This window comes from Bombina bombina, chromosome 2 (genome assembly GCF_027579735.1).
Source record: "Bombina bombina isolate aBomBom1 chromosome 2, aBomBom1.pri, whole genome shotgun sequence".
Classification (NCBI taxonomy): Eukaryota; Metazoa; Chordata; class Amphibia; order Anura; family Bombinatoridae; genus Bombina; species Bombina bombina.
Window position 1 is genome coordinate 927,068,142 of NC_069500.1, and position 16,259 is coordinate 927,084,400.

Sequence of the window (16,259 nt, forward strand, 5' to 3'; positions counted from 1 at the left end):
GCCCACCAAATTATCTTGGATACTTCTGTCATTGCTAAGGAACTCCTCGTTCCTCCCTGATGATTGATGTAAGCTACAGTCGTGATGTTGTCCGATTGAAATCAGATGAATTTGGCCGAAGCCAACTGAGGCCAAGCCTGAAGAGCATTGAATATTGTTCTCAATTCCTGAATATTGATTGGAAGTAGAGACTCAGATCGAGTCCACAACCCTTGAGCCTTCAGGGAAGGCCAGACCGCACCCCAGCCTAGTAGGCTGGCGTCCGTTGTCACCATCACCAAAGAGGGTCTGCGGAAGCACGTCCCTTGGGACAGATGATCCGGTGACAACCACCAAAGAAGAGAGTCTCTTGTCTCCTGATCCAGACTTATCCGAGGAGACAAATTTGCATAATCTCCATTCCACTGTCCGAGCATGCACAGTTGTAGCTGTCCGAGATGAAATCGAGCAAACGGAATGTCTATTGCCGCCACCATCAATCCAATCACCTCCATGCACTGAGCCACTGATGGTCGAGGATTGGACTGAAGGGCTCGGCATGTATTCAGAATCTTTGACTTTCTGACCTCTGTCAGGAAATTTTTCATGGATATAGAATCTATTAGAGTTTCCAGGAAAGGAACCCTTGTCTGTGGAATTAGTGAACTCTTTTCTAGATTCACCTTCCACCCGTGAGTCCTCAGAAAGGACAGAACCATGTCTGTATGAGATTTTGTCAGATGGCAAGACGCCTGGATCAGAATACTGTCCAGATAAGGCGCCACTGCAATGCCCCGCTGCCTGAGAAACGCCAGAAGGGACCCTAGAACCTTCGTGAAGATCCTGGATGCTGTGGCCAACCCAAAGGGAAGAGCCACAAACTGAAAATGTTTGTCCAGGAAGGCAAACCTTAGGAACTGGTGATGATCCTTGTGGATAGGAATATGAAGATATGCATCCTTCAAGTCCACGGTAGTCATATATTGACCCTCCTGGATCAATGGCAGAATTGTTCGAATAGTCTCCATCTTGAATAATGGGACTCTGAGAAACTTGTTTAGACTTTTTAGATCTAAAATAGGTCGAAGCGTGCCCTCTTTCTGGGGACCACAAAAAGATTTGAGTAAAACCCCTGCCCCTGTTCCAGTATTGGAACAGGACGAATTACTCCCATAGTAGAGAGGTCTTTTACACAACGTAAGAACGCCTCTCTTTTTATCTGGTCTAAAGACAATCGTGAAAGAAGAAACCTCCCCCTTGGGAGAGAATTTTTGAATTCCAGTTGATACAATTGGGACGCGATTTCCAGTGTCCAGGGGTCCTGAACATCTCTTACCCAAGCCTGGGCAAAGAGAGAGAAAGTCTGCCCCCTATTAGATCCGGTCGTGGATCGGGGGCCACCCCTTCATGCTGTCTTGGTAGCAGCAGCAGGCTTCTTGGGTTGTTTACCCTTGTTCCAAGCCTGGTTGGGTCTCCAGACAAACTTGGCCTGAGGAAAATTCCTTTCTTGTTTAGCGGAAGAAGAGGGGACTCCTTTGAAGTTCCGAAAGGAACGAAAATTATTTTGTTTACCCCTTAGTTTACTTGTTCTATCCTGAGGTAGGAGATGACCCTTACCTCCCGTAATGTCAGAAATGATTTCTTTCAAGTCAGGCCAGAATAGGGTTTTTCCTTTGAACGGAATAGCCAAAAGCTTTGACTTAGATGACACATCAGCAGACCAAGATTTTAACCATAATGCTCTAAGCACTAAAATGGCAAATCCGGCATTCTTAGCCGCCAATTTGGCAATCTGAAAGGCGGCATCCGTAATAAAAGAATTAGCCAGCTTAAGAGCCTTAATTCTATCTAAAATGTCCTCTAAAGGAGTCTCAGTCTTAAGAGACTCTTCTAAGGCGTCAAACCAGAAGGCCGCCGCAGTGGTAACTGGTACAATGCAGGCGGTTGGTTGTAAAAGGAAACCCTGATGAATACATTTTTTTTACAAGACCCTCCAATTTCTTATCCATAGGGTCTGTGAAAGCACAACTGTCCTCAATAGGAATAGTTATACGCTTAGCCAGGGTAGATATAGCTCCCTCCACCTTAGGGACTGTTTGGCAAGGGTCCCAAACAGTGTCAGATATGGGATACATTTTCTTAAAATTAGGAGGTGAGAACGGGATACCCGGTCTTTCCCATTCCCGCGTAACAATTTCCGAGTTTCTCTTAGGAACCGGAAAAACATCAGAGTAAGCAGGAACCTCTAAGTATTTGTCCATCTTACACAATTTCTCTGGTGGTACCAAAATAGAGTCACAGTCATCCAGTCTCGCTAAAACCTCCAGAAGTAACAGGCGGAGGTGTTCAAGCTTAAATCTAAAGGACAGGACGTCTGAATCCGTCTGAGGTAACACACTTCCCGAATCGGAAAGTTCCCCCTCAGACAGAAGTTCCCTGACCCCCAATTCAGATCCCTGCGAGGGTACATCGGAGATATCCAACAAAGCATCAGAGGTCGCAGTATTCACATTGATTTCTGTCCTGCTGCGTTTGCCCTGTAACACTGGCAACTTAGATAAAACCTCTAAGGGTCGATGACATAACTGCAGCCATATCCTGCAGAGTAAATGAAGTAGACACGGTTGAAGAACCCGGCGTCGTTTGGGTGGGCGTTATAGGTTGTGACGCTTGGGGAGAAAGTAGCGGCATACCCTGGATTCTCATCAGACTGAGAATCATCCTTATGTAGAGAAAGTAGGACCAGCACACACTACCAAATGTTCAGTGTAATTATATAATAAATATCCAATGAAGTGTGGTGCCCACCTGGAGGACCTCCCTTTCCAGCGTCCTGGTAAATACAGTACAAAAAGAACACACAGGTGGCACTCAAATAAGCAACAGTGCTTTTATTAAGTAGAACAATGTTTTGGGCCTTCTGCCCCTTTATCAAGCTAACATACACTGAAGCAAATAAAACATTTATGCATGAAGGTGACCAATCACAGAGTAATGGGGAGGGGTCAAAAACAGAACAAGGCCACAAATCCAGCATCAGGAATGAGAAAACAGCAAACCTCCCAGTACCAGCTCATTTAATTGAAAAAGGCCACCAGATTAACCAGTTTAGGTTTATGGTAATTGACCAAGCCCCCATACACATCAGGGGGGATGATAGAATTAAAGCTCTCCTATATAGAGAGGCCAGATGGATCTGTTAATTGGATACAATGCACCCTAAGGGACTCAAATAGGGAATTTGATTTACTTCCTTTTAGTTAAGGCTTTAGTATTCTATATAGTTGTTGATTGCTTTATTTAAGCTTGGTCATCTAATAGATGTGATTTATATGACGGGTGATTTAGATTTAATTATCTAGTATATTTAGCAACTTGCTGCATCTGTTTTTAACTTGGTGATTTTCTTCTCAGTAGGAGTGTAAGGGGTTAATGATTGATGCTATAAATGGGAATATGTCTATTGGGCCAGGTGTTTGAGAATCATCCGTAGGCACACTTTCCTTAAAGAAAATCTGCTCTTTACATTGTAAGGCCCTTTCAGTACATGAGGGACAAAATATAAGAGGGGGTTCCACAATGGCATCTAAACACATAGAACAAGTAGTTTCCTCAAGTTCAGACATGTTAAACAGACTAGCAATAATAGTCATTCTTTACTTGATATATTGAGCTCTGAAGTCAAATTACATAGCCAAAAATTTGAACTAGAAAAAGTGTACTGCGCCTTTAAATAAAAGCGCAACAATTTTTCTGCAATCAGTCAAAACAACTTTCTCAACACTAAAAAGTGCCCTTATGTGCCCAAATTAACTTAACAATATTGCTCTGTTCTTGGAAAAGTTATATATCAATGTTTGTCAACTTTAATTCAATCTTTAACACACTTCAGGCCCCTGCACCTCGCTACAGCTCTGCTGCGGCACCTACCTGTCCACGGATTGCACTGATCCACCAGAAGAAGCGCTTTCAACTCTCTGTAACAAGTGCAATACTGACTTAGGCCTCACCGGAGCCTCAGGATGCTACCGATCCGGACGAACACTGCGCTGCTGAGCGCGCGAAAATAGGCCCCGCCCACCATGGGCGTAACTCGAGCCATACTGTGACCCGCATGGGACGACAAAACATGTCAGTCTTCCAATTTTATACTCAAAAACGCCATGTGCCCCTCTTGTACACGCACTTTACATAATACAAGTGCAACAGCTATCGATCTCTGTCAGGCCAGTCCTGAAGCCATAACAACATCAGCCAGGCAAACCGCATCTCCCAGAGTCAGCCTACACAGTATATTTAAAGTGAAAACACCAAGCACATTCTTAAATAAGCAAAATAAAAGGGAATTCCAGGTACACCATCTTTCCTGTAGTGCATACCGATTACCCCTCCCCAGTTAGGGAATAATGTCAGACTTTTCTGATGTATCAAGTCTCCCCAGAAACAAATGACTGAACATACAGCAATGCTGCTTGTAGCATGACAGTTCTCCACACTGAAGAAGTTTCTTTACACTACCTTCAACTGCTCTGTGGGAACCAGTAGGATCTTAGATAACATTTGCTTAGATCATCAACATCAGGGCAGAAAATAAGATGTCTACACTCCTCTTGGGAAGTTATAGACCGACGATTTCTCCCTGAGAAAAATAGTACTCACTGGCACCATTTTAAAATAAAAAAACTTCTTGATTGAAGAATCTAAACTAAAACCTCACTTTACCTCTTCCTATCACTACCACAGGCAAAGAGAATGATTGGAGTGGGAGGAGCTATATATACAGCTCTGCTGTGGTGCTCTTTGCCACTTCCTGCTAAACAGGAGGCATAATCCCATAAGCAAGGATGAAATCCGTGGACTTGTCATATCTTGTAAAAGAAATGTAAATTTTGATGAATTAAAGTGCTCCTGTTTTTAATCGAATTTTTAAAAACCGGGCACTTTAGCATCAAAATTTACCTTCACTTTAAGAATTTTAGGATATTAAACCTTTTTTATTGAAAATAAGAATCCAGAATGTTGTGGGCGACTAGTGTTCCTTAATCATAACACTGGTTTTAAAATGATGGAGTTAGTTTACAACACTTTAGCATGTGATTTAAAGCTCTTGGGAGCATAACCGGATGGGTTTTTACCCGACAGACTCATATTATATAAGCACTTTTCTTTTGAAGTGCTGTATAACGAAATAAGAGAAAGGTTTTAAGGACTTTATGTGGATATCATTTTAAAGTTTTGGAATTTATATCACAAATCCTTTTTCTTATATTTAGATCACATTATTTTGCATTTGCTTTTCTCAGTTACATTACTTTATTTCTAGAGATAAACACAACCAACTAAACACTGCAAGCATGAAACATTGCAAACAAACCCAGGACACTAAGAGAGCCCATTAATTTTATCCTGAATTTAAAAATGCTCATGTAACAAACTAAGGCCATATAGTCTATTTTCTTTATGGACTTCAAAAAATAAATTCGGCCACATACTAAATATTGGGCTGGTGCATTCATTGGTTATTGGCATTTGTTTCACAAACGAATGGTGAATATGGGCATTCAGTTATTTTTGTCACCTTATTAGTGTTAAGGCACAACACACAAATATCTCTGCAAATCCAAATAGTTGTGCACTGCCCCTTAGCACTAATAAATAATAATCAGGTGCCAGCTGACTGCAACCATATCCCACATTTGTGAAACAAAACAAAATATAGACTTGCATCTATGTCTATGCTATATTAACTTTTTAGCAAACAGTCCAGGTATGTATACATGCACAATATCTTAAGGTTTAAAAAGGAGATGGACCCTATGCCCAAACATAATTATCCAGTTTCTTTTACTAGTTAAGCCATACATTAATAAAAGAAATGACAAACTTTAATTAAAAAAAATAAAAGGAAGGTTTATTATGAAACAAGGGAGAAAACTACATCATGACGCAGGCATACAGACTCTTAACACAAGATTTCAGCTTTCATGCTGGTGAAATAAGGTGAACACAATTTTTAACAAGCAAAGCTAGTATGAAATCAGACAACTAGATGAATTCTAGAAATAAACATTAGAAAGGCTATTTCCCTTCTGCAGGGTTTCATAGAAAAAAAAGATGGGAAGAAAAAAATTAAAGGAAATGTTTTTTAAAAAAAAAAGTATTAATAAAAAAAAATTAAAAAAAATACACGTGTATTTGATTCGCATTGCTTTAAGCATGCAGAATGAGCCACCTCAAATGAATCTTCGACTCAGAAAATACTGCTTGTCCACCTACAAAAAAAAAGAAAGAAAATAGTTAAATATCTTGAAAATGTACACGCCACTGTTTTTTAAATCCCCTTTTAAATATATCATACGCAAAATTTAGTCTCAATACATTACAAATAAGCAATATGCTGTGAAATCCTCTTTTACAGTAATAACATTGTATTTTTTTTTATTAGAGGAAATGAATATATTTCTTCACAGCTCAGGAGGTGTTATGCACTATAAAGTATTTATAATATTTTGTATTTATATAAAATTATTATAAATATATTTGTATAAAATAAAAGTCTAACCCTAAGTTATAAAATTTCACGTGCCAGTCATAAACAGTTAAAATTCACCCATATATCAACCTGTATTTCAAACACAGCAGTAAATTCAGCCCAAGAATGAATAGGAAATATAGCTATAATATAATAATTTATAAATGGGAAAAGCAAGAATTAAAATTAGAATAAAATATGGAGAAAAATGAAAAATAATATGTAAATCCAGAGACAAGCTGTATCCTTAGAAGAACACATAGTTAAAAATTATCCAGTAAAGATCACGTATCTACTGATTACGGGGCCTGTAAAAAATTATTAAAATTACAAGTACTTTCTCTGTTTCTTTTAAAAGTAAGGGATAAGTGAAAGCATATCTTGGGAGTATCCATTTTATAATGCTGATACAGGATGTTGGAAAAGACCATACCAAACGGCAGCATTCGAGAGCGTGAGCATCTCGTACCCTGTCCGCATTGAGCGGGCCTGTGAGAATCGTGAAGTCAGCGCGACACAGGGCCTGCAATGAATTCCCCGCTGGCGGGTACAAACAAGGTATAATGTCAGAGTTAGTAGGCAATACTTGTTTTGCTGCAATTCCTTATTTTGTACCCATTAGCAGTACGTTACCTGTTAACTTTACTGATTTGTTAATTATAGGGCAAAAGGTAAAAAATATATATAAAAAAAGGCTTAAAAAAGCACGTGTTCGTATCTTCAAAGTCTCTATATTAAGTTACAGTAAGCACTTCTGGGTGCTGTAAAATTTTAAAGCCATTAAATGTTAAAATATATTAAATAGATAATTTATCTTACAATTAAATTTAATAAAAATGCATAACTATTAAAGCAAAGAAAAACAACCTACCTTTTTATGACACGATGTAAAATAATTTAGTATGGTTTGTAACTATTTTGATGACCACCTCGTCTGGCTGTTTTCCCATAACCACTCTGCTGATCTAAAAAATGAAAAATATCTGTTTGATAGCAAAGACTAGAGAAGAACAAGTCTAGTAGTGTATTAAAGCTCGAAGAGGTTGAAAAAGAAAATACATACATATCAGAATCTTTACAAACGTAAATTCAATTTCAGTGTATATGAGCTGCATACAGGACTTAAGGCATGACGATCAAAAACTTGCTGGCATGGAGAGAAATCACAATCTTTGGGGGCTTTTTGGGGGGATTTATATTGCAACATGTCTCTCCTTCACATTTAGAACCCTGAAAAGCTAGATAAATAGTCCTAAATCTAAAAACATTCATTTGTAAAATTGTTTATCTGAATCATGAATGAAAAATTTGGGGCTTTATGACAACCTGTCCTCAGACCTCCCTAGAAAAATCAAGCTCTAGATTTTCAGGCACAGGAAGACACCAAGTAGGAGACGAAGGTAAAGATTGAAGTCCCAAAAGGGTTAAAGCTGAATGGAAGGACTCAGAAGTGGATAAAAAAAAAAAAGTAAATTTATGCTTACCTGCTAAATTAATTTCTTCTACGATACGACTAGTCCACAGATTTCATCCTTACTTGTGGGATATTAACCTCCTGCTAACAGGAAGTGGCAAAGAGCACCACAGCAGAACTGTATATATAGCTCCTCCCTTCCCTCCACCCCCAGTCATTCGGCCGAATGTTTAGGAAGAGAAAGGAAAAGATAAAAGGTGCAGAGGTGACTGAAGTTTATAAAAAGCATAATATAATCTAAATCTGTCTGAAAAAAAAAAAGACAGGGAGGGCCGTGGACTCGTCGTATCGTAGAAGAAATTAATCAGGTAAGCATAAATTTACTTTTATTGTACAAGATACGACGAGTCCACGGATTTCATCCTTACTTACCAAAGCTACAGGACACGGATGAAACGGGAGGGACAAGACAGAGACCTAAACGGAAGGCACCACTGCTTGAAGAACCTTTCTCCCAAAAACAGCCTCAGAAGAAGCAAAAGTATCAAATTTGGAAAAAGTATGAAGAGACGACCAAGTCACAGCCTTGCAAATCTGTTCAACAGAAGCATCGTTTTTAAAAGCCCATGTGGAAACCACAGCCCTAGTAGAATGAGCCGTAATTCTTTCAGGAGGCTGCTGTCCAGCGGTCTCATATGCCAGGCGGATGATACTCTTCAGCCAAAAAGAAAGAGAAGTAGCCGTAGCTTTCTGACCCCTACGCTTTCCAGAATAAACAATGAATAATGAAGATGATTGACTGAAATCCTTAGTCGCCTGCAAGTAAAACTTCAAGGCACGGACCACATCTAGGTTATGCAACTTGTGCTCCTTCTTAGAAGGATTAGGACATAATGAAGGAATAACAATTTCCTGATTAATATTCTTATTAGAAACAACCTTAGGGAGGAAACCAGGTTTGGTACGTAAAACCACCTTATCAGAATGGAAGATAAGGTGATAGGTGAATCACATTGTAATGCTGAAAGCTCAGAAACTCTACAAGCAGAAGAAATAGCAACCAAAAACAAATAAACTTTCCAAGATAACAGCTCAATATCTATGGAACCCCTTGAAGAACATTAAGAACTAAATTCAAACTCTAGGGCGGAGCAATTGGTCTAAATTCAGGATTAATTCTGGTTAGAGCCTGACAAAAAGACTGAAAATCTGGAACATCTGCCAAACGTTTGTGTAGCAAAATTGACAAAGCAGAAATCTGCCCCTTTAAGAAACTCGCTGATAACCCTTTCTCCAATCCTTCTTGGAGAAAAGACAGAATCCTGGGAATCCTAACTTTACTCCATGAGTAGCCCTTGGATTCACACTAAAAAAAAAAAGATATTTATGCCATATCTTATGATAGATCTTTCTAGTGACAGGTTTACGTGCCTGTATCAAAGTATCAATGACCGAATCTGAGAATCCCCGCTTAGAAAAAAAAATCAAGCGTTCAATCTCCAAGCAGTCAGCTGCAGAGAATTTAGATTTGGGTGTTAGAAAGTACCTTGAATGAGAAGGTCCTGTCTCAATGGAAGTTTCCACGGTGGCAGAGAGGACATGTCCACTAGATCAGGATACCAAGTCCTGAGTGGCCACGCAGGCACGATCGGGATTACTGAAGCTCTCTCCTGTTTGATCCGAGCAATCACACGTGGAAGGAGAGGAAACTGTGGAAACACATAAGCTAGGCTGAATGACCAAGGCACTGCCAAGGCATCTATCAGTTCGGCCTGAGGATCCCTCGACCTGGATCTGTATCTTGGAAGCTTGGCATTCTGTCGAGATGCCATCAGATCCAATTCCTGTCTGCCCCATCGGAGAATCAGAGAGGCAAACCCCTCCAGGTGGAGTTCCCACTCCCCCGGATGAAAAGTCTGTCGACTTAGAAAATCTGCTTCCCAGTTCTCTACTCCTGGGATGTAGATTGCCGACAGATAACAAGAGTGGGCCTCCGACCATCGAATTATCTTGGATACATCTATCATCGCCAATGAACTCCTTGTTCCCCCCTGATGATTGATATAAGCCACAGTCGTGATATTGTCCGACTGGAATCTGATGAATTTGGCCGAAGCCAACTGAGGCCATGCCTGAAGCGCATTGAATATTGCTCTCAATTCCAGAATATTCATTGGAAGTAGAGACTCCACCTGAGTCCATACACCCTGAGCCTTCAGGGAATTCCAGACTGCACTCCAGCCCAGTAGGCTGGCATCCGTTGTCACCATCACCCATGAGGGTCTGCAGAAACACGTCCCCTGGGACAGATTATCCGGCGACAACCACCAAAGAAGAGAGTCTCTGGTCTCTTGATCCAGATTTATCGGAGGAGATAAATTTGCATACTCACCATTCCACTGTCCGAGCATGCACAGCTGCAGCGGTCTGAGATGAAAACGAGCAAACTGAATGATGTCCATTGCCGCTACCATTAATTAAAATTACACCTCCATACACTGAGCCACTGATGGCCAAGGATTGGACTGAAGGGCTCGGCAAGTACTTAGAATTTTTTATTTTCTGATCTCCGTCAGAAATATTTTCATGTCTACAGAGTCTATCAGAGTTCCCAAGAAGGGAACCCTTGTCCGTGGAACTAGTGAACTCATTTCTAGGTTCACCTTCCATCCGTGAGTTCTCAGAAAGGACAACACTGTGTCTGTATGAGATTTCGTCAGATAAGTCTACGCCTGAATCAAAATATCATCCAGATAAGGCGCCACTGCTCTGCCCCGCGGTCTGAGAACCGCCAGAAGGGACCCTAGAACCTTTGTGAAGATCGTGGGTGCTGTGGCCAACCCGAAGGGAAGAGCCACGAACTGAAAATGTTTGTCCAGGAAGGCAAACCTTAGATACTGATGATGTTCCTTGTGAATAGGAATATGAAGGTATGCATCTTTAAGATCCACGGTAGTCATATATTGACCCTCCTGGATCATTGGTAAAATAGTTCGGATGGTCTCCATCTTGAAGGATGGAACTCTGAGAAATATGTTTAGACTCTTGAGATCTAAAGTAGGTATGAACGTTCCCTCTTTTTTGGGAACCACGAAAAGATTTGAGTAAAATCCCTGTCCCTGTTCTAGTCTTGGAACGGGACGAATTACTCCCATAGTGGAGAGATCTTTTACACAACGTAAGAACGCCTCTCTTTTTATCTGGTCTACAGACAATCGTGAAAGAAGAAATCTCCCTCTTGGGAGAAAATCCTTGAATTCCAGTTGATACCCGTGGGTCATGATTTCCAGTGCCCAGGGGTCCTGAACATCTCTTGCCCAAGCCTGGGCAAAGAAAAAAAAGTCTGCCCCTACTAGATCCGGTCCCGGATCGGGGGCCGCCCCTTCATGCTGTCTTTGTAGCAGCAGCGGGCATCTTGGGTCGTTTACCCTTGTCCCAAGCCTGGTTGGGTCTCCAGACGGACTTGGACTGAGCAAAATTCCCTTCCTGCTTTGTGGAGGAAGAGGAAGCAGAGGGTACTCCTTTAAAATTTCAAAAGGAACGAAAATTATTTTGTTTACCCCTCATCTTAACAGACTTATTCTGAGATAGGGTGTGACCTTTACCTCCAGTAATGTCAGAAATGATTTCCTTCAACTCAGGCCCGAATAGGGTCCTACCCTTGAAAGGAATAGCTAAGATTTAGACGACACATTGGCAGACCATGATTTTAACCATAATGCTCTACGCGCTAAAATGGCAAATCCTGCATTTTTCGCCGCCAATTTAGCAATTTGAAAGGCGGCATCTGTAATAAAAGAATTGGCTAATTTGAGAGCCTTAATTCTATCCAAAATATCCTCTAAATGGGTCTCAACCTTCAGAGACTCTTCTAGAGCATCAAACCAAAAAGCTGCTGCAGTAGTAACAGAACAATGCAAGCTGTTAGTTGTAAAAGGAAACCCTGACGAATAAATAATTTCTGACCCTCTAACTTCTTATCCATCTTCGAAAGCACAACTGTCCTCAATAGGAATAGTTGTACGCTTAGCCAGGGTAGATATAGCTCCCTCCACCTTAGGGACAGTCTGCCAAAAGTCCCGAATGGTGTCTGATATAGGATACATTTTCTTAAAATTAGGGGGAAGAGAGAACGGTATACCCGGTCTGTCCCATTCCTTCTTAATTTCCGAAATTCTTTTAGGAACCGGAAAAACATCAGTATAAGTAGGTACCTCTAGATATTTGTCCATTTTACACAATTTCTCTGGTGGTATTACAATAGGGTCACACAGTCATACAGAGTCACTAAAACCTCCCGAAGTAACAGGCGGAGGTGTTCAAGCTTAAGCTTTAACTTAAAGGACATGACGTATGAATCTGAGGTAACATACTTCCTGGGTCTGAAAGTTCTCCCTCAGAAAACAATTCCCTGACCCCAACTCAGAGCCCTGTGAGGGTACATCGGAAATAGCCAACAAAGCATCATAGGTCTCAGTATTCACATTAATTCCTGTCCTACTACGTTTACCCTGTAACACTGGTAACTTAGATAATACCTCTGTAAGGGTAGTTGACATAACTGCAGCCATATCCTGCAGAGTAAAAGAATTAGACGCACTTGAGGTACTTGGCGTCGCTTGTGTGGGCGTTAAAGGTTGTGACACTTGGGGAGAATTAGATGGCATATCCTGATTCTCTTCAGACTGAGGCACACTTTCTTTACATAAAATATGATTTTTACATTGTAAGTATCTTTCAGTACAAGAGGTACACAAAGTAAGGGGGGTTCCACACTGGCCTCTAAACACATAGAACAAGCATTTTCTTCACTTTCAGACATGTTAAACAGACTAGCATTAGCCACAATGGACGTCTTAACTTTAATTGTGGTAGCAAGAAAATTTTGGAAAAAAAATACTGCGTCTTTAAATAAAAGCGCAACAATTTTTCTGTCTGCACAAAAACACGATCTTTAGCACTTACATCTTATGCTAAACAGTTAAATTTTGCAAAAAATTATTGCGCTAGTTGAGCAATAAACTAAATCATCCTGTAAAAAAGTATTTTTTATCTAGAAAATAAACTTTAAACAACGATAACACCCCTGCACCTCGCCACATCTCTGCTGCGGCGCCTACCTGCCCCCTGGGTACACAAAATGGATTCAACAACAATCCGGTGAATCAACTTTTAGGCCTCACCGGGGCTAGTGCCTGCTGTCTTCTAGTGAGGCGAAACTGCGCGTCTGAGCGTGCGAATTAGGCCCGACCATAACCGCATGGGAAACGATTTAAATTAGCCATGAGGACTTTACTAACATTTTCACCCCAAATAACGTTATGCCATAATAAAATGTCTCCTTAACCGCATGGTAAGCGGTACTGATAAGCCATGTGGTCCCCTGATGTTATCGCACACACTGTATGCCATACATAAACATAGAAAGTGTCACAGATGCCTTCTCCAGTGTCAAGCCCCTCTTGAATACATACTCATTGTAATCAATATGGTTAACTAGTAATGTCAGTAACACCCTATGCCATACAGGTCTACTGCTTACCCCTTTCCCTTACAGGGAAAAATGTCAGCCAGTTCTGATATAACATGTCTCCTCAGAAATAAAGACTGAACATACCTCAATGCTGCTTGTAGCATGACACCGGTCTCCACACTGAAGATTTCTCTTGCATTACCTTCAGAAGCTCTGTGAGAACCAAAATGGATCTTAGTTACATCTGCTAAGATCATCAACCTCAGGGCAGAAATCTTCTTCATTCCCTATCTCCCTGAGGAAAATAGTACTCACCGGTACCATTTAAAATAAAAAACTTCTTGATTGAAGAATCTAAAACCAACACCTCACTTTACCTCTTCCTATTACTAACACAGGCAAAGAGAATGACTGGGGGTGGAGGGAAGGGAGGAGCTATATATACAGCTCTGCTGTGGTGCTCTTTGCCACTTCCTGTTAGCAGGAGGTTAATATACCACAAGAATGAAATCCGTGGACTCGTATCTTGAAGAAATGAACAATTTATTTATAAAAACAAGTGAGGTCACAAGGCATTAATAAGAGACTGTCCAAAAGCAAACAACCAACGGCCTTGAAAAAGCCAAGCGGTGATTGGTGAAACATTTGGAGCATGGTGACGTCACACAATAGGCGGAGTCTTGTGCCATACTGAAATGAAAAACGGCATTCATAAGATATTGTGAAAAACATAATTTATGCTTACCTGATAAATTCCTTTCTTCTGTTGTGTGATCAGTCCACGGGTCATCATTACTTCTGGGATATAACTCCTCCCCAACAGGAAATGCAAGAGGATTCACCCAGCAGAGCTGCATATAGCTCCTCCCCTCTACGTCACTCCCAGTCATTCGACCAAGAATCAACGAGAAAGGAGAAACCAAGGGTGAAGTGGTGACTGGAGTATAATTTAAAAGATATTTACCTGCCTTAAAAAACAGGGCGGGCCGTGGACTGATCACACAACAGAAGAAAGGAAATTATCAGGTAAGCATAAATTATGTTTTCTTCTGTTATGTGTGATCAGTCCACGGGTCATCATTACTTCTGGGTACCAATACCAAAGCAAAAGTACACGGATGACGGGAGGGATAGGCAGGCTCATTATACAGAAGGAACCACTGCCTGAAGAACCTTTCTCCCAAAAATAGCCTCCGAAGAAGCAAAAGTGTCAAATTTGTAAAATTTGGAAAAAGTATGAAGCGAAGACCAAGTTGCAGCCTTGCAAATCTGTTCAACAGAGGCCTCATTCTTAAAGGCCCAAGTGGAAGCCACAGCTCTAGTAGAATGAGCTGTAATTCTTTCAGGAGGCTGCTGTCCAGCAGTCTCATAGGCTAAACGAATTATGCTACGAAGCCAGAAGGAGAGAGAGGTAGCCGAAGCCTTATGACCTCTCCTCTGACCAGAGTACACGACAAACAGGGAAGACGTTTGTCGAAAATCCTTAGTTGCCTGCAAGTAGAACTTGAGGGCACGAACTACATCCAGATTGTGTAGAAGACGTTCCTTCTTTGAAGAAGGATTCGGGCACAGGGAAGGCACCACGATCTCTTGATTGATGTTCCTGTTAGTGACTACCTTAGGTAAGAACCCAGGTTTTGTACGCAGAACTACCTTATCTGAATGAAAAATCAAATAAGGAGAATCACAATGTAAAGCTGATAACTCAGAGACTCTCCGAGCCGAAGAAATAGCCATTAAAAATAACACTTTCCAAGATAACAACTTTATATCAATGGAATGAAGGGGTTCAAACGGAACTCCTTGTAGAACGTTAAGAACAAGGTTTAAACTCCATGGCGGAGCAACAGTTTTAAACACAGGCTTGATCCTAGCTAAAGCCTGACAAAAGGCCTGGACGTCTGGATTTTCTGACAGACGCCTGTGTAACAAGATGGACAGAGCTGAGATCTGTCCCTTTAATGAGCTAGCCGATAAACCCTTTTCTAAACCTTCTTGTAGAAAGGACAATATCCTAGGAATCCTAACCTTACTCCAGGAGTAACCTTTGGATTCGCACCAGTATAGGTATTTACGCCATATCTTATGGTAAATCCTTCTGGTAACAGGCTTCCTAGCCTGTATCAGGGTATCAATAACCGACTCAGAAAAACCACGTTTTGATAAAATCAAGCGTTCAATTTCCAAGCAGTCAGCTTCAGAGAAGTTAGATTTTGATGTTTGAATGGACCCTGTATCAGAAGGTCCTGTCTTAGAGGTAGAGACCAAGGCGGACAGGATGACATGTCCACTAGATCTGCATACCAAGTCCTGCGTGGCCATGCAGGCGCTATTAGAATCACTGATGCTCTCTCCTGTTTGATTTTGGCAATCAATCGAGGAAGCAGCGGGAAGGGTGGAAACACATAAGCCATCCCGAAGTTCCAAGGTGCTGTCAAAGCATCTATCAGAACCGCTCCCGGATCCCTGGATCTGGACCCGTAGCGAGGAAGTTTGGCGTTCTGGCGAGACGCCATGAGATCTATCTCTGGTTTGCCCCAACGTCGAAGTATTTGGGCAAAGACCTCCGGATGAAGTTCCCACTCCCCCGGATGAAAAGTCTGGCGACTCAAGAAATCCGCCTCCCAGTTCTCCACTCCCGGGATGTGGATTGCTGACAGGTGGCAAGAGTGATACTCTGCCCAGCGAATTATCTTTGATACTTCCATCATTGCTAGGGAGCTTCTTGTCCCTCCTTGATGGTTGATGTAAGCTACAGTCGTGATGTTGTCCGACTGAAACCTGATGAACCCCCGAGTTTTTAACTGGGGCCAAGCCAGAAGGGCATTGAGAACTGCTCTCAATTCCAGAATGTTTATTGG

At 41.3% G+C, this 16,259-nt stretch overlaps 1 protein-coding gene across 6 annotated transcripts in view; it reads right to left on the reverse strand.

Annotated features, from left to right (window-relative positions):
- Positions 1 to 5,863: 5,863 nt before the first annotated feature.
- The window catches only part of HNRNPD (heterogeneous nuclear ribonucleoprotein D), a 119,507-nt gene continuing 109,111 nt past the window's right edge, over positions 5,864 to 16,259 (reverse strand). For 2 of the 6 annotated variants that reach the window (XM_053703351.1, XM_053703349.1), the window contains exons 7-8: positions 7,383 to 7,476; positions 5,864 to 6,251 (exon numbers count right to left, since the gene is read on the reverse strand). In XM_053703351.1, the coding sequence (XP_053559326.1) occupies positions 7,409 to 7,476 (68 nt within the window). In that variant the 3' untranslated portion in view covers positions 5,864 to 6,251; positions 7,383 to 7,408. Of the gene's footprint in view, positions 6,252 to 6,405; positions 7,052 to 7,382; positions 7,477 to 16,259 lie in introns of those variants that run through there. The other 4 variants (XR_008400700.1, XM_053703352.1, XM_053703353.1 and 1 more) reach the window with 4 other exon arrangements.